The 22896-nt window shown below is 45.0% G+C and overlaps 1 protein-coding gene across 8 annotated transcripts in view; it reads left to right on the top strand.

Moving 5' to 3' along the window:
• The window catches only part of LOC144719484 (hepatocyte nuclear factor 1-beta-like), a 52583-nt gene extending 33155 nt beyond the window's left edge, over positions 1-19428 (top strand). For 2 of the 8 annotated variants that reach the window (XM_078595449.1, XM_078595450.1), the window contains exons 5-10: positions 3825-3958; positions 5898-6039; positions 6611-6802; positions 9719-9825; positions 11791-11925; positions 16685-16802. In XM_078595449.1, the coding sequence (XP_078451575.1) occupies positions 3825-3958; positions 5898-6039; positions 6611-6802; positions 9719-9825; positions 11791-11925 (710 nt within the window). In that variant the 3' untranslated portion in view covers positions 16685-16802. Of the gene's footprint in view, positions 1-3824; positions 3959-5897; positions 6040-6610; positions 6803-9718; positions 9826-11790; positions 11926-13224; positions 13336-16684 lie in introns of all 8 variants that reach the window. The other 6 variants (XM_078595443.1, XM_078595444.1, XM_078595445.1 and 3 more) reach the window with 4 other exon arrangements.
• Positions 19429-22896: the final 3468 nt, after the last annotated feature.

The following is a 22896-nucleotide window of genomic DNA, read 5'->3' on the forward strand; positions in this document are numbered from 1 at the left end:
TGTCGTCAAGGGATTCTCTGTTGGGTCTTCCTCTCTTTTCTGCTTTCTTCCATTTTTCCAAACAACACACATTTAATTTTCCTTTTGTTGTCCATCCTACATATGTGCGTAAGTAGTGGCAGTTTCCTTCTCGTGCGTGTACAAATGTTTTACGTACGATTTATACAAATTGTCCACAAATGTTATGCTATTGGTACATTTAGGCTCTCGTGCATACGGCTGGATAAACAGCAACTTGTAAGACTGCCCAGATGAGTAATGCATGATATTTCTTTGGTTGAGTTGCGGTGGACTGCTTCAATGCCCCTGTTGAATTTTTCACAATTTAGTGTGGGGTCGATGGTTTGCTTGGGATTTTCGCAATCGCATGCCGGGCTTGACTAGAAAACTTCCACTGCTGAAGGGAGTGAGGAAGGATCTGCCATGACACGTGAGGATTTCACTTTAATATGGACGATCTTTTTTTTAATCCAGAGATTTAGGCGAATGGAGTGAACAAAAAACTGTACAGACGAGACAAAAAAAAACCCAGAAAGCAATGCAAACCCTGCAAAAGAACAATACATACCTCGTAACCCCGAAAAGTGACAAACTCATCGGATCACTGTCATGGCCAATGAATGGTTATATACCCACTTTCTGGCAACAAAAACCCCAGGCGTATCACGGTGTGCGCACGAGGTGCGCGGTCAACGCACGGCACACGCAAGGACACTCGGCAAGGAGCAGAGTCCAGCGTTTGATTCTTCAGACGGAGCTCTTGGCCGCGTCTGCGCCGCATGACCTTCCCAGCCATTAGCGTCCACCACCCTGGGACCTTCGCCAACTGCCGGGAGAGCGTTAGGTGTGCCGCGACACTGGAAGGTGGCAGAGAGACGTTTACTACTGGGTTTGCAAACAAGCCCTTAAGTGGCGTCCTACAGTCCACGTGGGGGGTTGCGAGACAGGAGGGAGCGAGGGGAGAGTGGGGCTTTCATTTGGTGAGGAGCGGCTGAGCCGAGCTCTGCGATTGTGCAGGGCGAGGGGGCTGTTGGTTGGGGTGGGTGGGTGGTTGCAAAGGTGCTCAGAAATATAAAGCCGGGGTTTTATAGCCAGGAGTCCACAGCCACCTTTACGGCAGAGCTGTAAAACAGATACGGTATGGACACGGCTCCTCTTTCAAGTTTCAAGTGAGGGCTGTCAGCATGGGGTCAGAGGTCAATACCTGAAGCAAGAAATTGCATTGACAATTCTCGTCTTGAGTTGTTCTCGTTGCGTTTTGCATGAAAAATAATAGTGAATGCTAAAAACACACATTCAGCTTTGTTAAGGGGGTTCTCTTCATAACGGTAATTATTAATAACTTGCTTTAGATATCTGGCTGTATCAATAAATATCCGTGTCATGAGTGGTGTGGTGGCAGGCACTGTTGAGGGGAGCATTCTCAGGTTTTCTGGCCTTCGAATTTAAAACTTCCGATCCCAAAGTGCCCGATATCGACGAGATTCAGGGTTCTCGAACTCCAGTCGTTGCAAACCACCAGGGTCCACCTTTCCATGCTTATCAAACTTTTCCATTAAAATACAAATGAAGCTGCTACACGCTGATGCCTGATGATTGGCAATGACCGGGAAAAAAAAAACATTAGTGGCTTTATTTTGAATCCGTGTTCTCTGCGCGATGTAGAATATGTTATTAATCACCAGGCACGTAAAGCTTGTGAATTAAGTTAGTTTATATATGAACGTGGAAAGTTGCACCTTGGTAGGTCGTGAGGCCAGGCAGTTTGGAAAACCCTGGTCGAGATAACAGTGTGAGCCAAGTGGTAAACAACCCGTCTCTTTACCAACCTCCTACACCATGGACAATTAAAACTTCTGTGTCTGATTCAGACTGTCTAAAGCGTAATCAGGTAGAGACATCACCAGACTACGTAAGTAAGTTTGGCAGACTCGTTGAGGCTTTTCTTGGTCTAGACGTAAAACTATATGGCATATGCATAACATACATATACACGCAACAATTAGAATGTATGCCAAACCTGTAATAGAAATGAACGCTCATTCATTGCAGCATAGTAAAGAATGATTTTTTAAAATAGATTTTTGTAAATTGTTATCTTTTCTTGCTGGGTCACAACAGTTCAAGTTGGAATGACGCAAGTCACCTGCTCTGAAAAAAAACCCCAATCAAGCCTCTTTCTGTGAAAACTGCTACGGCTTCCACGCGCTAATCCACCGCTCTCCCACCATCAAAGACAAAGATCCCCCATTCAGCCTTTACAAGAATGTTGGGGCAAGTGCTGTTAGCGAGCACCTATGGAGACCGGTATGGTACACGAGGTTGTGGTGTGGCCAACACCACGCCCGGTGGCCTTCGTCTCCAGAGTGGCAATGTTTGCCCATCGCGCCAGGTACTCATTTTAGGCCGAGTCGACCTAGAAGAGGCCCAGGCCTGGTGCAAATATTTGCCAGTGTTATTTGGTCGCGTGCGGCAATTGAACTCGGGTAGTCGAGTTTCGTAGCACAGGGCGCTGACCGCCGTGCCACCGCTCACCACACTTTCTCCCATCAAAACAAAACAAAGATCCCCCTTATAGCCTTAACAGACTGTAGGGGCAAGTGCTGTTAGCGAGCACCACCACCACCACCTCATCTCCCACCTGCACCCCCAGCCCCGTTCCCCCCCCCCCTCGCCACCCGCCCCAGCCGCCCACTGAGCCGGCTGAGACAAGCTCGCACCGACACGAAAAACATTAAAAGCAAAAAAATTTCCCCCACCCCCCACCCCACCCACCACCGTAATTCCTTCCTAGTTTATTTGCGTGTGGTTTTAAAAAAAAATCTACCTGTTGAGGTGTAACCGTTGTTTTTTTTTATATACAGATTGCCTAACAGTTATTACAACCGTATCGGAAAGAATCCATTGAGCTCGGTGGCTAGAAAGTGTTGAGGTCACAAACGTGTGCCAGCATAAGGAGCTGGTGGTGCCCCGGGGGAGTGTGGGGGTTGGTGGGAGGGCGAGGGAGGGAGATGGGGAGCAGGGCAAGGTGCTTAAATTGCGAAGCAAATGATGCAATCGACCTCCTGCTGTTCAACATTTTTTGTTTCTATATTCACGTCTCTATGCATAAGTTGTCCGTCGAATGATCTAACCACCAAGCGAGCATAGTGTGTGCTACAAACTGCACAGATGTAACAACACGCTTTACAACATAGTGTGCGCATGCTTATTGGGCATTGTTGTTTGAGCATTACGGGTTTGGAAGCCACTGGAGCTATGCACTTTTACGTTTAGATTGAAAACTCATTTCTTTCGAACTGCTTTTTTGTGTTTTTTGTGTGTTGTCCTTCCCACACACCTCCGATTAGCATGGTTGGCTATGTACGATGCAAAAGAAGTTCAACATATGTCACCATCTCTCCACTTTAAACGTTTTTATTTATTCACGATACGTGAGTTCTATGTGTTCGTTTAGCATACTCTCCTACTAAATAACATAAAGTGTTGTTTAGTAGTCTTTTTGTGCATCTAAGATTGCGTGAGTGCTGTGTTCAACCATGCTTCCTCATTCCGTTGGCGCTTCGGGCCTTGTTTCATACTTGTACGGGGCGCTGTATCAAGTCATCAATAATGACGATGATGCATTACTTCAGCCATGTGCGCAGATAAAGTTCAACAAACGATGAAATGTACACCAAAAAGGTGGTTATCAAGCACAGAATTTTTAACCGTTAAAAAGAAAAACACTCTCCAAAGTTGTTACACGTTTGTCGTTCTTGGTGTTCCGCTACCCTGATTGTCAAAACACGTTTTTTTTTTGTGTTGTTCCTCTCGCCAATCAGGATGCTCGTTGCTGGCAAGTGGCCGGTATGGCCAGCCAGGCTCAGGTGATGTGGTGTCGCCCTCGGGTCACCATGGCAACATCTCCATGGCGACGGGACAGGTGGTACTGCAGCAAGTGTCTCCCACAATGGAGGTGAGGCCTTAGTCACAGGCTCGCACACAGCTCCTTTTGATGGCCATCTCTAGTCTTCATTTATAAAAGGCCGATTATAAAGGCATTCTCCTACATTCGTTGGAACAACGTTTCATCATCGTCGTCATCGCGATCCATGTGCTGATAGCCCGTAGGTGTCGACTGCACATATCGTCATTTGTTTCCACTTTACTCTGTGTTGTGTCAACATGCTCAAGTAGTGCCACATCTTTCTGGCACCGATCTCTTCTTGTGTCGTCGTCAAGCCATTCTCTGTTAGGTCTTCCTCTCTTTCCTGTTCCTTCCGACGTTCACGCGCAATGATTATTCTCAGGAACATACGGTTTCCTTAAAGATAATATGCTATAATTTTTCAACCTTGAGAAATATGAAAAAAATGCAACACTTTTACTGATTTATTTACGAAGAAAAGACATGTATTCTTACAGGTGACTTTTTTTCCACATTACTGTAGAACATCCATTAAATGTTAGTGGGAATGAACAGCAGGCGTTCTTACAAGTGCCGGACCGGGCATTAAAAGATGACTTTTCCGCTTGTAGCACATGTTTATCTCAGATTAGATGGATAGAGTGCCCTTAAAACAAGGTATGGTTTAATGAGTTGAATCATGAGACTGTGGGGTATGGCGACAGCTAGGGGAGGCCTTCATCCAGCAGTAGATTGATCATGGCTGATGAGAATAACGATGGGTTAATTGATGCCAGCAGTCTATTGTATTGTTCAATTACAGGAAGGCTGGTATTGAAATAAATACACCACACAGGAAAAATAAACTTAATCTAAAAACTTACATTTTCCCTTGACAACCCAGGCACCATAACCTTCACACCCATTGGCCCTCCTCGTCTCAGAAAGTAACCCTTCGTCGTACTCACTGCGGACCGTTCACATGGCTCACAATTGGCCTTAATCTACCCTGCGCGCGTGCGTCCTCCCCCGGGTCCACTCAGACTGAACTAAGCGCCTATGCCGGTCCCGCTCTGGGAAGCGGAGGCGGTTGGCTTGCGGTGTCAGCCGCTCACTTAATTTTGTGCCGTGGAGCATGCAAGTGGCATCGTAGCTAAGGCCGACAGCCCTAGGGACAGCAGACGCCTGGACCCCCCTTCCCTTCCCATGGTCCCCGCTTGCCCTCTCCCACCTGCGTCTGGGAGGGGAGACGTTTTGGGCCCCCGGCTCGGCGATTAATTCTCGCAGCAATCTACAGTTGTAGGGAGCAGACTAAGTGTCACATCGCGCAGGATATATATTTACGGGGTTTCTTTTTTACACCTTGAAGTCCGTATTGGTTACGATCAGAACCCCCCCCCCCACTCTCCACCGCCCCCCCCCCCCCCCCAATATTATGATCATTTGGCAATTAAACTTTGATACAAACCATGTGGGTAGAGTGCTGACGTAGTGGTTAGCACACGACACAATGAATCCAGTGATGTAAATCCAGCCATGGTTCACACACGTGGCGAGATATATCACGTGGTCCTGCCCCCCCTACCTTCACCAACCCACACTGACACATGGTAAAGTATAGTCCAGGGGTCGGCAACCAAAATAACAAGAAGAGCCATTTCTTTCCAATTCGGTACAAAATTCAGTATTTCAAGAGCCGCAATGCATCTGAGTACATATTGTACATACGTACATATTGTCAAGAAGCAGCCTGTAAAGAGCCGCATGCGGCTCCGGAGCCGTAGGTTGCCGACCCCTGGTATAGTCAAACAACTGCCGCGATGACTGAGACGGCACAGAAAACCTTCACCCAGCAGTGGATTGACAAAGGGCTGGGAATGTTTTTGGAAATATTTTTTTTCACATTAATCAGGAACATCTTGCGTACCTGTCTGTGTTCCACACATTTTATGTGCTCACAACACTCTCTCTCTCGTTGTCGTCCTTTGCGTGACCGCTGTGGTGCCAGATCCAGACTTCTGGGGGAACCCTGCCGCCTGTGAGCACCCTGACGCACATCCACAACCTGCACTCTCCGCACCACATGTCCCAGCAGCCTCACCAGAACCTCATCATGACCCAGCTACCCGGAGTCATGGCCATCGCGCAGAGTGAGTATTTCTAAGCTTCGCCACATCAACGCCCAGGACATTTCACATTTGGTACATTTCTTAGACATGGCTCATGAAAGTATACTTTAATATGCCTATATACGTTCGTTGTTGAAATTTGGTTCGAATGGCTCCATGTTAGGTGTTCGACGATGCGTCGATTTATAGAATTGAAATCGACTGTCGCACTCACAATCCACGCATGAAATCGTGCAAGTGAGAATTCATTATTTAGGTTGAAGGAGCCAACGTGAGTATATACACAGAGAAAACAATAACAGTACAAACGAGGTGGTAAAAGGTAAAATTTCACCCCTGCAATTACTTGCTCATGCCAATGCTGGCGAAAAGACCCCCACTAGACGGAGCTCTAGAGAACCCCTCGAGAGGCTAAAAATAATCCCATAAAGAACAAATTCTTGAATGAAGTCATTATGAGAACTCATTAACTCGCTAGGAGGGTGATTCACGGTGTGGCCCCACTCGACGCGATTATCCGTCTTTTTTCCATTACTCGTGGACACCAACTCACTCTGACCCCCCCCCCCCGCCCCCCCCCCCCAAACTGCAGGTCTGAGCGGCGGCCAGGCGCAGTCCATCCCCGTCATCAACAGCGTGGGCGGCAGCCTCACAACCCTCCAGCCCATGCAGCTCCAGTCGCAGCAGCTGCACGGGCTGCAGCAGCCGTTGATGCAGCACGCGCAGAGCCACATGGGGCAGTCGCAATTCATGGCCACCGTAGCGCAGCTGCAGAGCCCTCACCGTGAGTTTCTTCCTCTGCTTGCACAAACACAATGAGCCACCAGTATAACCTTAACAAACTATTGAGGTGAGGTCTCGTCTTCTTGCTTCTTTCGGTAAGGTCACGTAGAAGGGAAATAATAAAATAATAACAATGAAACATAATAAAATTATTCTCACGACGTTTCGGCCACAGCGCAAGCAGCCGTCCTCAGGTGAAGAACAGGTCTGTCGGGAAGACAGCGTCTGAATGAAACACCACCAGGCTTGGAGCGTATATTTAAGCTGGGTTGGAAGGGGGGAAGAGCGCCCATACAAAATAATTTGCATATCAAGAAGAATTTAGCATATTTATGGGAAATGAAGATATGGGATTAGTACTACTTGTGAAATGCGTAGGAGGTGGGCGGGAGGTTTTGAAAGTCATATTATGCCCGTGCATTATGCAGTATGCAGGATTAGACTGTTCGCGAGCGCAGTTATGAAGGCCGGAACAGCACACGAAGGGGGGTGGGTGGCCAGCATCACGCCCAGGCCGCCTATTTCTCCCGAGCGGCAATGTTTTTTACACATCGCACTAGGTACTCAATTGAGGCTGAGTCGACCTAGGGAAGGCCCAGCACCGGTTGAGATAAACCGTCACTGGTGTTGGCCGCGAGTGGGAATCATCGAACTCGGTTCGCTGGATTCGTAGCGCAGCGCGCGAACCGCGAGGCTGCCGCTACCTTCTGCTCGCACTCACACGCGCGCGCTCACACGCTCACGCACTCACACGCACGCTCCGCTGCTCGGCGCTCTGGGAAAGAAGTGGGGCGACGCTTCAGCAGCTGAGCGGCGCTTTAGAGTCGAGCCGCCCCCGCGGTCGCCTCCCACGCACTTTACACCTGCCTGCCTCGTAGCACCGACTCTGGCCCGAGCTACCCGTCGCCGCTTTAGCTGCTCCTGGGCGCTGGCTCTGGGCGGCCGGCAGGGACGTTTGTTGCGATCGCTTTCATTTCACGCGGTCGCTGGGGCACGTTACCGAGGTGTGTGGAGGTTGTGGAAAAAAACTGTCGCCAGGGAGACTGAGCGCGGCGAAGAAATGTTGCAATGTGGAATTACAAGTATAGAAAATGTAAGTGGTGTTCAGCTCGGTTGAGTGTGGAACGATGCTCATCAACTGTCCACAGCCCTCCGCCAGCGCTGGCTGGATATTCCTCATTCCTACGGCGGGGGGAGTCTTTCCATAGGACAGCCTCGATGAAATGGTATCTATTTTAACGACCCTAGAGCGTTTGATGGGTTGAGTCCCCCCCACCACCACACCTGGCCGGGATTTGAACTCGCAACATTTAATTTGTGAGCCACACACACTACCACTGTACCGCTTGGCCAGTTTCTTAATTAGTTTAGAATATTACACCGTGTAAAATGAACAGTGATTAACTTTCTACTTATTACTGACATTACAGGTGGAATGATGACAAGCAGTTTTTTTTTTTTAAATGCTTGCTTCTCTTTAGTCAGCAAGCATACAGGCCATGGAATTACGAAATGCATATGTCACGTCTAAAAATCACCTCTCCTGCAAATGTTAATTACCTTGTGTTTCCGCTTGTGACAAGAGTAAACAAAGTGTTTATCTAACATCCTAACAACTTCGAATCTCTCATGGGAAACAACATGGTCACATGGTCACAGCTGAAGTGGTCAATTTCCTTGCGTGCCCCTCTTTCCTGTGTCTTTGTACCATCACTGACCCCTCATTACCATAGGTCACCAGGTCATGACCCCAATTAGATGATCAGGCTGATTATGCAGAGAGTGCACCGGCATCAAAGTAACTTCAAAACAAGCAGCAGCTGTAATCAGCCACGCTGACATTGGTGGACAAATTGTTAGTGACTTAAAGAATTATCCAAATTGACCAAATATAGTACAAAACTAATTTTGGTGAATATTCTTTTTCAAGGGTATCTCAAATCACTTTGGCCAAACGTTCGTGGTAGATTGTGAAGCCGGTCTACGATCCTCACAGGAAGCACTTCAGTTGTAAAACAAATCATTTTCGTTCCATTCATTTGTAGACGATGCCAAAACCCAAACGACACTGTATGTAATACAGGTTTTTTTGGGTGATATCGCGTAAATATATCAATGTGTCGTTAAACCCGCCACCACCCGACACAGCCAATTAGTAAGGTAAAACACCGTCGTGTACAAATCCCTTAGTGATGGTCACATGTAAATAATATCAGAACAAATTTTGATTGAAAGCTTTCGTGACTGCAGGGATTCATATTCTTGGTTCTTTCGGTAAAGTCACGTAGAAGGGAAACAATAAAATAATTGTATTGTTTTATATTTTTATTATTTTATTGTCTCCCTTCTTCGTGACTTTACCGAAAGAACCAAGAATATAATATCAGAACATTTATTTCATTTGCAACCTTTACTGTTGTTTTCCCTTATTTAACGCCGCTTGTGTTATCAACGTAACGAGTGGCGCTTGACCCTGCGCCAGGGAACGAGCGCCCGCAAGATGAAGCCAAGCACTACTTCTCCAGTGCCTTGAATCGGCTTCCTTATTCACACAACGGGCATGCCTTTTATACGTCCCATGAAAGGCGTTCGTCGCAAGTCAATGAAACATTTAGAGCGAGAATTTATCCAAATGAAGTCAGAAGCCAAATTTAGCGTGATGCGTTTTTTTCTTTCTTCTTCCTGTCTAATCATTGGTGACCGGGGTGAGACCTTCAAATCACTCCACTTGCGAATTTGGTTTTAATCACAAGCAGCCGAAACCCGAAATTGAACTCAAAATCAGTTCTCTGACCTCCCTGAGCCACCTACAAAATAAACCTCGAAGGCTTCAGGCTTCTGTTGAAAATGACCTTGTGTTAAACAAAACAACAACACGTGACAACATTGTTTTTTGTGTGTTTGTCTTCGTTTGCAGCGTTTTACAGCCACAAAGCAGAGCCACCGCAGTACCCTCACAACGGACGCTTTTCTCAAACCATGGTCATCACAGAAACCGGAAACCTCCACAGCTCCAACAAGCAGGTACCGCTGCCGCTTACCCCGTGAGGGCACTGCAAAGCCGCACCTCCGATTAGCACGGTTGGTTACGTACGGTGCGAAAGAAGTTCAACGTACAGTAAAACCTTGGATTGCGAGCATAATTCGTTCCGGAAACGTCTTTGTAATCCAAAGCACTCGTATATCAGTTGTGATCACGTGACGCTCGGCAGACAAAGCGTATACACGTACTACTCGTATTGCAAGACCTCGCTCGTTTATCAAATTTATATTTATTTAAAAATTTAGCTCGTCTTGCAAAACACTCGCAGACCAAGTTACTTACAATCCAAGGTTTTACTGTACGTACATACAAGCCCAGTGGCATCCACCAGTGTTTCTCAACTCCAATCCTCAGATCCCAGCCACCACCCAGCCCACTACTAGGGTTGCAACCTGTCCTGGTTTTCCCAGGACGTCTTCTTCTCGAGGTAGCTGTCATGGAACAATCTGTAGGTCTTCCCGAGACGATAAAAGTCCTGGTTATTGTGAGTTGCGTAATAATACACCACTAAAGATGTGCAGCGTGCATGTCTCAGTTCGTGAGGATTGGAGTTGAGAAACACCGATCTAAACCAACCAAACATTGCCCATAAATGTATCGTTGGAATGATGTGATTAACAGATACTCTTTTAGGGAAATTAAGTTGGTATGTGCTTTTGCACTGTGTTCGTTTTTGCAACCGTTGAGGAAATATCTTAACTTCGTTTGAACCTACGCATGACTTTCTAAGACATGTATGTTCTTTGATTAACATGACTGCAATGCCACTGACACACATTAAGTCAACTTCTGATCGTTTTATTATCATCTTCATCGCACCTTTACCAGATGCCTTGCCGATTACTCATTGTGCACCTCCCTTGTGCAACTCATTCCTTCACTAATCTCGAGTGCTAAAACCACAAACGCTTACCAAATGTTAATCAAATATTAACATTTTATACTCCGTGCTGTGTGTATCTTGTCTTGTGTTAATTTCCCCATTGAAATAATGCTCTCCAAAATGGAATTAAAGTAAAAAAAAATACTAAAACTAGTAACCAATAAAAGCGATTTAGATTCATACAACGTCTAAATATAACTACAACTGAACATACTTGACAGAGCAGTGGGATATGTCGTCACAGGGAAAGAATTAAGCATTCATATAATTTAGTTTTATAACTTTCTCCCCTTTTAATTACCACTCAGCTCAACTTAGTGTGATTTTGGACACAAGGCAAAAACATCATTACGTTAAAGAGGCGATGGAGGGATATTTGTGTTACATTCACTAATGCATCTGTGGGCAACATACGGCCAAATTTCCATACGTGGCCCTCAGCTTCATTCCATATGACCCACAGCCACTTGAGTCCTACCACTTTTAAATTACCTACAAAAACAATCTTTATTTATCACTGCAAGCATCTCATCGGGTACTAGAGAGGAACGTTTATCGACCTGGCAAAAACTGCGTTTATAATTTCAGCACGCGTAGTCCCTTCCGTCACTGTGAGAGGCAGAATGGAGTGAGACGCGTGTGTGTGTGTGTGCTAATATTACTTGAAAGTATAATTTTATACCCCGGTAAGAAGAAGTTTCCCCACCCCTGTGCACCAACGTAACAAACAACGCTACCGGTGTTACTTGAACACGGCTACGCGCATCCACGTGGATGCTACTAACTCCGCACCCCCACCCTACACCCCCCACCCTGCACCCCCCCCACCCCTGCACCCCCCCACCCTGCACCCCCCCACCCTGCACCCCCCCCACCCCCCCACCCTGCACCCCCCCACCCTGCACCCCCCCCCCCCACCCTGCACCCCCCCACCCTGCACCCCCCTTTTACACCTCCTCTCCCTCCACCAATTCTGCCCCTACCTTCCCCGCTGCACAGGTACTTTTTTTCGCCTGACACTGACAGCCAATCAGAGCACTCAATTCTAACGTCTGTCCCGCAGAGCCCCGCCTCGATGCACCTGCACGCTCAGGAGAGCTCCATTCAGCACATCCAGGGAGCCCACAGTGTGCCCTCCAGCCCAGGCCTGCCTTCAGGTCCGCAGGATTATTTTGGCAAGAAACATTTTATTCTCTAGGTGCAGACCATTTTATTTACACATATATATATTTACGCGGTCGTGCCATTGTACCTGTAATATTTTGTTTTAAATGCTTTGTATGTGTTTACGTATATGTGGTAAGCGGTGCAAAGATGGACCTGACGATGTGAATTTGGATCGGGTAGATGTACACAATGTTGGTTAGGCCAACTGCGCTATTAACCGGGCTGCCCGGCTTGGAATCCTCGCCACGGCTGGCATCAGTGGCGAGTGATATCCGAGCCGGTCCCGAGACGCTGCCCCCCCCTCCCCCCTTCCTGCATCGTCACCAAACCCGCGCTGACCAGTGTGGTGAAGTATGACCGACATTGCGCGGGAGAGCATCAATCCAGCAGTGCATTGACAAAGGGGCTGTCAACGACTGTGACGTTGTACGAAACTAGGCAGTCGGACAACGTATCCTGCATTGTCTATTTTGTTAGTTATACTCTGCACAACGACGCTATTGATTATTTTGTGTTGTGCATGATATAATTTTGCGTCGAAATGGGACCAAATCTAACAGAGGATCCATCTTCTTGGTTCTTTCGGTAAAGTCACGTAGAATGGAAATAATAAAATAATAAAAATAAAACATAATAAAATAATTCTCACGACTTTTCGGCCACAACACAAGCAGCCGTCCTCAAGTGTAGAACAGGTCTGTCGAGAAGACAGACACACACAGACACACAGACCTGTTCTACACCTGAGGACGGCTGCTTGCGTTGTGGCCGGAACGTCGTGAGAATTATTTTATTATGTTTTATTTTTATAATTGTATTATTTCCCTTCTACGTGACTTTACCGAAAGAGCCAAGAAGATGAATCCCTGCAGTCACGAAAGCTTTAAATCGAAATCTAACAGAGGATCGTTGCCTTGAAACATCTGGCAGTTCACCAGCATTTATTCAGGCGAGCCTGACTTCGCTCATGAGACAATCTATGCCAAAACCGTTTCAGCGTTTTCTTGTATTGAATCGGTGCCGCTGAAATTTTGCACTCCCAAGACGGCCGTTGGGCCGGTGTTGTCTACCTTGTCTAATTTGTTATTTTCCTTCTCGACAACGACGCTAATTATTATTTTGCATTACATATGCTGTGCTGTAAAGCATCATGTTGCTTATCAAAGCCTGCTGAGATTGACCATGCAAACTGTGTGGTCGGGTAAGAGTGGTGATGATGATAATGATGAAGATACATGTACATGATGTATGTGCGCAAACACAGTACATGTATACACGGAACACATATGCAGGATGTTTACAATTATTTTGAATGTAATGTCTTACACAGCACAAGTTCCACAGTACTGTACTGTTGAGTCCTTGTCGTACTTCCCAAAGCCACATTTACTACATCATCATCATCAGCTATGATCGATCCACTGCTGGGTGAAGGCCTAAGGTTAGAAAGCAAACATTTACTCCGTGGTGTAACCTCCCCCTGTCCCCACCCCAACTCACCCGGCAATTAAATGAATTGTCACAATTCGGGGTCGCGAATTGATTAAATAATCCATTCTTCTTTTATATATAAAATTGCGGTGAATGCATCGGTCACTAGTGGCTGCGAGGGTTACACGATCCCATTACATGCAACATAATACAAATATTCTTACATGTGCACGCACACACGATGTATCGTGAGGTTAATAATTCAATGTTAATCCGTGTGTCAGCGCGTCACCTCTAAGAGACCGTTATTTTAGTCACGTTTGAGGAGCTGAAGAACATATTCTTAGGTTTTTTCGGTAAAGTCACGTAAGTAAAAAATTTAAATTAATAAAAGTAAAATAAAAATAAAATAAAAATCGCGACGTTTCCGAGGCAACACAAGCTGCCGTCTTCAGGTGGAACCGTCACAGCACGATTGCTGTATTACTTGATACAACGTCGTGATTTTTACTTAATTTTTATTTTACTTTTATTAATTTGAATTTTTTACCTACGTGACTTTACCGAAAAAAACATACGAATATGAATCCTTGCAGTCACGAAAGCTTCAAATCTAGAGCTGAAGAACGTCTGTGAGAGCAAATCTCAGCAATCTCTCGAATGGAGTGGGGGTCCCGCTGTGGTTAGTGAAGGAAGTTTTACGTCACCAGTGACAAGTGGGTGTGCTCCTCAACACACTATGATGCTCACTTTTGACTTTACTCTGAACATTTTTCCCAACACCAACTTCTCTCTCTCTCTCTCTCCATCATGTAAATCCGCTGTTCTTTTATGTCGATCAACTGCTGAATGAATGCCTCCCCATGCCGAGCGGGCCGTGCGCGTTATTTGAACACACTTCACCGCGCTGGCCAGTGCGGGTTAGTGAGATTGGGGTGCGTATATCGTGGGATCGTAGAAGAACGCTACAACAATTCACTTTCCTGCCCTGCCTTCTCTTGCCACACCACATTGCCCCAGCCCTCTGTACACGGTGGTTACTCATCCATGCATTAGCCGGGCTCAAACCTGCTTAGCTTCTTTGATGATCTGGTGCATTCCGAGAAAATTGGTCATACGCTCTCTAGACGTTGCCGCCTATATTCTGTCACCATGACACAATTTTTGTTACAGCCCCACAATTCACAGCCAGCCCATTTTGGCACTCCTCTCTTTCTCCTTGTTTCCTCCCACTGTTCGACTTTGAATGAACTAAAACTAAACTATAAACTAATTTCATTTCACCAGGAAAGGCCCACTGACCAACACAGCTATTTTCTTGGTTCTTTCGGTAAAGTCACGTAGAAGGGAAGTAATAAAAAAATTAAAAAATTAAACATAATAAAATAATTCTCACGACGTTTCGGCCACAACGCAAGCAGCCGTCCTCAGGTGAGGACGGCTGCTTGCGTTGTGGCCGAAACGTTTTATTATGTTTTATTTTTTATTATTTTATTACTTCCCTTCTACGTGACTTTACCGAAAGAACTAAGAAGATGAATCCCTGCAGTCACGACAGCTTTAAATCGAAAACTACACAGCTATTGTTCAGAAGCGAGCAACCTGGCCACAAACAATAGCTCAACAAAGTGGCTTATTGTGTGGACATTTATAGCAGCCAAATATTCCAAATGCATGTTTCAAAATGTGGAGGGAAAACCGGACCACGGAGAGAACATGCAAACTCCAAAAAATATTTATAAAACACCCCCCGTCGCTTTTCTTAAGTTTGTATTACCTTGCTCATTTCAGTAAATATATTGACTCTTATCAATGGCATCTTCTAGTGCACTGTTTGTTGCTGGCTCATTGGCGTTTTGAGCAAAAGGCACGATTGTGACCACAGGCTTATTCCTGCCTTGAATGTCACACGTGAACGTACAATCACCATACCGCACGAAGCAGACAGTACACCCTCTCCTCGAAATGTACTCGCATCCCTTCGATTGATCTCCCTGCTCCTTCCCACCACCCCTTGATACCCAATCACACAACCCTCCCAACTACTACACGCCACCCCCACCTTCTCTCCACTCGGCTCCCATCCCCAACTGCCCACAACTCCTCGCTCCTCCTCCCCTCCCACTGACATTCTCCCCCACAACGCAACACCCCAAATCTCTCTCTCCCCTCCCGATGCCAAGAGCGTGACCAATCCATCACACGTTCATCTCGGCGGGCGCACTTTGTGGGAAAATCCAGTGAGGCCGATAATTGGGTGGAAATGGAGGTTTTCTCAGACAGGAAACGCAGCGCTGCCCAACCGCGACACGACACGGGGGCACCGCTCGTGCTGCCCCCGTGTCCTTCCGCGGTGGTGGCATATGGCTCTTCTCGAATGCACGTCAGAGCCGCGCGTTGTCCTCGCATCCTTTGATTTTTAATTTAAACCTCGCTCTGCTTAAATTTTTTTTTAGGTATCTACACGCCAAATTAAATTCGCTGGGGGTATTTTTTTTTTGCAGCTCCCAACTTATTTTCCATGACTCTTGGCCGCCATCGCCTATGCGCGCGCAGGTGTGCAAGTACGGCCAGGGGTTCTTTTTTGTGTCAATCCGCTGCTGGATGTCCGTCTGTGGGTTTTTGATCGTGCTTCATCGCGCGTGGTCAGTGTGGGTTGGTGAAGTCGGGGGAGCAAACACGTAGGCGCAGCATAGTGTGGGACAACGATGGATTTTGCTGCGCTGACTTCTGCTACTCACCGCGTAGCCCCGCAGTGGCTTGTGACACCTGTTTGATGCATGGTGGTGGTGGTGGTGGCTAAACGAAGCGCTATCAAGGCTAAACCCCCGTTTAGCTTCTGAGATTGTGCACATTCTGGGGGATTAGCTCATCGGCCTCGATGCACTGTATATACACATGTGCCAATTTTTCATGTACATGTTCCTACATACAAACTCAATGCATGCAGATACAAACAACAACATTCTTAAGCACTAATATACCCGCATGTATGAGCACTGTTTAATCACACTCACACGGGCAAAGTATGGAGGCAGCAAAAGCGAATCGAATTAAACACACGAGATATTATCACATCCTATAGTCGATTCTGCCCCCAAGCATTGACTTGTGATGTATTAACTGCTGATAACACGGTTACACACTAAAATCCGCAACAACGGACCACACAACCCACAGCACTGCATTGCGGCGTGACCCGATTACCGTTGAGTGAATACGCACTTGACGACACGTCCTTGTTGCCCAAATTGCGTGCGATGAGATGCTGCTGCGTCGTTCACGTTGTTTTGTTTCTGTTCCTTGTAGGTAGTAACTAACCCTTTCATCCCCACCCTCTCGTTCCCCTCTCACCACAGCATCCTCGGCAAGCCTGGTGATGTTTCAGACAAACCATGGCCCAGACGGGCATGGACATTTGCTCTCTCAGAATCATGCCAATATGGACAACTTCCTGAGCCAACAGATGGTCTCCACGGCCCAGTAGCTGGCACGTGTGAGATCCCAGCCTCCGCGGTGCCTTGAGGGCTTTCGTTCCCTACCAACCTGACCGCACATGACTTCCACTGATGGATGGGTCTTATATTTATCTTCAAGAGGTCTCAGCACTGGAACGCTGCGATGGAATGGAAAGGAATTCAAGATTTGTTCGAGTCGCTGCAGATACCTATGAACATGTGCCCACTAGGCATGTATGAGAAACCGGATGGTTTGAGCGGTGCCTTTGTGTACGAGGAAAACAAAACTTCCTTGAAAATTGTGCCTTCCGTGACGTGCAGCAGAAAATAAAAACGTATCGAGTGGGTGGAAGTGCTTTTCTGCCACATTTCAAAGAGCAATGAATTAGAAGTTCGTCACATTTCCAAAATAACATCAACTATGCCACAGAGCTTGGGAGACTGATGAGTTGCCAATGTGATAAAAGAGTGTGACATTAACTGCATTTGTAAGTCCTTTACAGAGTTCGTAATCAACATTGGCAATAACTATAAACCTGTCTGAGATTTCATTGCAACAGCAAAAAACCTTGCTAAAACGGTCACTTAAACATTACGTGTATTGCATTGCCACTCAGGTAACTGTTCTGGGAGATTTCTCCTACGCAGGGATTCTGCTACATCACGTGATCTTTCAGCTAGGCCAGACTGGTGATCTGGACTCGAATCCCCTTGCCTGATCTCAGCAAAGATGGAAATGATGACAACTTGTAACATGACTTGATAAAGATCTTTTTTTTTTTACAAAAATTACATGTATACCAAAAATTCCAATTTATCAAATCAGGCCTGATAAACATTGTACAGGTATGCTGTGAAGAGAGCAATACGAAATAACACCTTTTTATATATTGGACATTGTAAATTTGAAGCTAGGATTGCCTTTACTTGATTGCTACCAAAAAAAATTGTTGGTTACCCTGTTTGTATTTTATGTACATTGCTTTTATTTTTTTTATGAACACAATATAGCGTACACTTTGTAAATGTTTTCAAATGTGTCTCAAATGTAAACATTTGGAGTTTTACGCATGTAAAATCATCCTTGAGAAATGTCTCCCAATCAATAATGTGCCTTTGTACGGTCTGCACTAAAACGTACTTCACGGTGAGTTTGAAAACTAATAACGCTTGCTGTTGGTGGATTAAAACTGTGAAATTTGAAAATCGGACGTCAAATCAGGACATGATAGTTGGTTTCGTTTCATTAATATTTGTGCACGATGGGAGCGAGGAACTTTATAAACACCTTTTACAAGTTGCGTATATCGATTGTTTCCACAGGTACAAACGTTTGGTTGTAATATAGCATAGCGTTTCATATTAATAAAAATATGTTTTGGAAAAACAAAAAATAGATATACAATACTGTAATTGTATATGGATGGGTGTAGGCCGCTATTTTGTATATTTATGAAGGAGGTAAGAAAATGTTTGAAAAAAATACCCTTATAATTACTTGATTATCGTTGTCCCTATCAATTCAGGATTGTACAATCGTGTAACATTTATGTGTAAATTGCAATCGTAATTACCTTAAGCACAAGCAGTGTTATTTTTGTAAACGAAATGTGTTCGTTTAATTTTTGTTTTTTGCTAATTTAAGATTAACAATCACGAGTAGGTTTGTAATTATCGAAGGCCTTTCTGTAAATGGACCTGTTCATTGTGAGCAGTATTACTGTAAACACTTCACGCACACACTCACACAATCACAGCACGCTATCAAGTACACGCATTTTTTAAGTATTCACTTGCCCAATTTCTGTTCGTATTTTGTACAAATATCTACACCGTAAATTGTGGAATTAAATGCACACTCGTGCCAAGCAGAATTTTAAAAAAAAATTGCAAACGCCAAAGGAACTATTCCATCTCGCGGTTAAGATCACAGACTGATGTGTGAGCAACTGCTGCATGAAGCTGTTCTGAAATAAAGCCACTGGATTTAGAAGCCGCAGTGATATACTGTATATTCGATAAACTTGCTTCCAAAGCAGCACAAGGGCAGATCCTGGCAACGCATTTCATTTCAAGTCCTTAAATTCTGCCTCATTCCAGCCTTGTGCAGCTGCCAATCCTTCTCCCCCCATTCTAAGGACGAACCTTTCTTGAATGGCTACGTGAGTCAGTTCGTGGTGTAGCATCGAGCGTGCAGACGGAGCAACTGCACCGACCCACGTGTGTCAGAGGAGCCGAGGTCCCGGGCTATGAAGAGAGGACATTGAACTGGGGGGCCGGGGGGGGGGACATTTCATTCTCTGCACCAGGTCCCATACAAACCACGCTACTACACCATTGGAGCCAGATATTATATTTGTATATATATTGTCTGTGAGCTGGTAAACATGAGAACATCTGAACTGCCAGAGAGGGGTTTGTGACTTGTTGAGGTCTAGAGTTGAATTGTTTTATTGCCATGTCTTGAGAATTCCACAAAACACACATCCCATTCGTAACAGCCCCAAATCCAGCTTTTAACAATTGCATTAATATAAAAAAAAACATTACAAAGTAAGTTATTGCCGCTACTGTACCGCCATACTGCCAAAGGGCTTTTGCTTCATGATGATTCGTTTAATCATTAAATGAATATACCAAAACGAGATTGTGTACATGCCTTCATTGTGTGTGGGGCAACATTGTGATTGTTTTTTTTTAATCAGCTTCGCAAATTAACCAAAGTTGCAAAGCCTACACAAATTGCAAAATGCGCAACAATCTACAACGTACTTTTGAGACGCTTAACTTTCTCCCGGCTTTCGTGTGACACTAAGCTTGGCTCTCCGCCTCATAGTTACGGGCCATTCATGCCCGTGAAACACTGCGCGCGTTACAAATTGCATTATTATTATAATTAATGTGAGTGGGGAATTTGCATCTGTGCCGTGAACATTTTTGTTACAGAGTGATTTATTAACAGCTACACCCCCACTAAATAATATGGACACATTATAAATAAAGCGACGTGTTTAATTGAGTCATTTATATCCGTCCCGAGATGCTGGCGTGGTGTAATGGTCAGCACCACTTGGCTTGCGATCCAGACGTGACCGGTTCGATCTCAGTTGAAACAATGGGGCAACTTTCTTTATTTAAAAAAATAAATCCCTCGTCTCACCGAAGCAGTATAAATGGGGGCTACGGAACGGTCCATCTGCAGGTTGAAAGTGGTGAGTTACCACGACCTCTTCCACGGCGTCTGGACAGCCTGGAAGAGTTGGGCAAAAATAGCCTCGAGACGGGATTCTAGATTTGAAGCTTTCGTGACTGCAAGGATTCATATTCTTAGGTTTTTTTCGGTAAAGTCACGTAGGTAAAAAATTAAAATTAATAAAAGTAAAATAAAATAAAAATCACGACGTTTCGGAGGCAACACAAGCTTCCGTCTTCAGGTGGAACAGTCACAGCACGATAGCTGTATCAAGTGAGAGAAATTCCAAGAAACCTGTATTTTTATATATATACTGGTTGAGGGTGGGAGGAGCTTGCTGTTGAGTTTGCTCTAGACGGGATTCCAGAGAAGCATCGAGAGCGACTCTCTAGCGGAGGCTCGCCAGCAGTGACGCGAACAAGAAATTGCAGGACCGCGCCTGCCTTATCTTTTATCAAGTTTCCCCAGTGCCCGATTATCCGAGCAGCAAAAGTAGCTACATATGTAGTAGCTACATATGTAGTAGCTACGGGCCCCGCACTTTCAAGGGCCCCGCGCTAAATGCCTTCAAGCTATATCAATTCCGGTTCAGTGACTCTGCACTTGCTCTATTACTATAGTACTATACTGCATTCTACTTATATGAACGACTGGGTGTTTAAGGTTAGCGGTTTGTCGTATTATCTGGCTCTATTGGAAATGAAAAAATACAACATTTGTGTTTTAATATTTAAGTGTGTTTTTTACATTTAGGGCCCCTTTATAACATATGCTACAGGCCCCGCACCAGTTTAATCCGGAACTGAGTCTCCCACCCTATCCGCATACACTTATTACATTCTTTAACATTCTGCTTCATAGACTTTGTCCAACTCTGGTCACTCTTTGCGCCGTTCAATCACCCTGTTGAAAATAAAGCCGGGGTCATTATAATTCGATTGGGATATCCGTAAATGGATCGCACTGTAAGGCAGAGAACAACAGACCTTAACGGGACACTGATACCAGCTGGGCTGCGCGTGGCTATGCATCTCAAGTGCACTGATGTTGTCTTTAGCAGGGCCGCCGGCGTGCTGCTGAGTTTACTCGCGTAGAAGTTTGTTCATTCTCTGCGTTTGCTACTTGCGCACGAACGTTGTTTACAAGGTATTATAATGTCTTCACCCACCACCAAGGCAAGCTGAACCTTCCCCACAAAAACGCTGTTACGTCAAATCTACAAAATCCAGAAGAGCCTACGTAAGGGAACTTCCAATGTTCAGGTACATCTAGAAAGAATGTCTAATCACGTCAAAAAAACATACGTGTTGAACATTGAAGACAATTCGCTTGAGATTATGAACACATGATGCTATGGATTCTGTGTCATGAGGAATGGAATCATTATTTCTGAAACTTCATGTTTTTCCAATGCCGAATGTGCAGACGGTGAAGGAAAGTGAAGTTAATTGTTCGCACTGCTAAGGTTACACAAAGCAGTAACAACATATCAAATGTTGTCACGCAGCATAAATCCAATGTCACGTTTTGTTTTTCAGTGTGTATACAATTCACGTGCATACTGTATTAATGAACATTTTTTTGTTTAAAAAATTCCGTAAGTATAAATGAACAATAGTTCAATGATTCCAAAACACACTGAGAAGCATAAGTAAGGAACCGTGGTGATTAGTTTCTGTATAATGAGAATAATGTTTGGCGAAAAAACTACGAAACAAACCAAAAAGCCAACAACATTTTGCCTTTTTGTACTTAAACTGCCAGAACACATTACTTTGAATATCCAAATGTGAGTCTTGTGAATACACAGAGGGATTGTAAATGCAACTTGTCGTCTTTGGGTTATGTTTTTTTTTTTATACAGATGGAGTTAACTTTCTCTGCCTTATGATCCACACAAAACATCAAGACTCCTCAAACTTTGCACCACTCATCAAAACAGATAATTTCTACAAAAAAATTCAATAAAGATTACAGAGAATCATGATATTCTCAGAACATTAGCATCGTTATTAAAGTCGACTTCTGTTAGACTTCTGTTAATTTTTCTAAATAAAAAAGTGCATATTTTATCCATCAGCCCAAAGGCTTTCGCGACTAATTATTTTATCTTTTACGTGAAGAATACATACATCTATTTAACTGACGACTCATAATTGTCCACAGCAGTGTGCTACGGGTCTGGATACAATTTTATCAGTGTTTACCAACTTGAAGTGCTCCACACACAACGTTAATGTTCAAGCTACAGTATTGCCTATGCTAAACATGTTTACGAATCAAATTAGCACGGCTGCTATAAATAAATTGCCGCTACCTTGCGGGAGATAACGACCAGAGGAAGCAAAATAATAAAAACAAAAGTCTTGCCATGTGCCATTACTGTAATGGGTTTACTCTTACTTGATGCCAATCTGTGTTTGTCTTCAATGGGCCTCCAAAGTCAGAGATTAGCTGTGGTTGGCCTCTGACTGGAGCCAGTGAGTCACCGCCAGTGAGAGGAGCAATGCAACATGCTGGCTGGATTCAGTGAATGCCTGGCGGGCAAAATGTACACACGCAGCCTTACGGACTTACCTGTGGCCCACTGTGTGTGTGTGTGTGTGCATACGTCACTCTGCCGTGATACTATGAATAACAAACACGGAGGAGGGGGGGGGCACTCAGAAATCTCGGTGACTCTGAGCGGTTTGAATCGGCTGCTTTGTGTTACAGGAAATGTTTCCCCCGGCCATCCGTGCTGTCATCTCACTGCCCCCATTTGTTCAAGTCCAGAATCAAGACCTTCCCCGTCTTCTCCGCCTATAGCTGACCACTTCGTTCCTTCTATAATGAGTAAAGTACTAGCAGACGCTTGTATGAAAATTGTATGAATGAAACAACAAATATGACATGATGCCGATAGGTGAGTGATCACAAC

Source organism: Lampetra planeri, chromosome 6 (assembly GCF_965212315.1).
Source record: "Lampetra planeri chromosome 6, kcLamPlan1.2.h2, whole genome shotgun sequence".
Taxonomy (NCBI): Eukaryota; Metazoa; Chordata; class Hyperoartia; order Petromyzontiformes; family Petromyzontidae; genus Lampetra; species Lampetra planeri.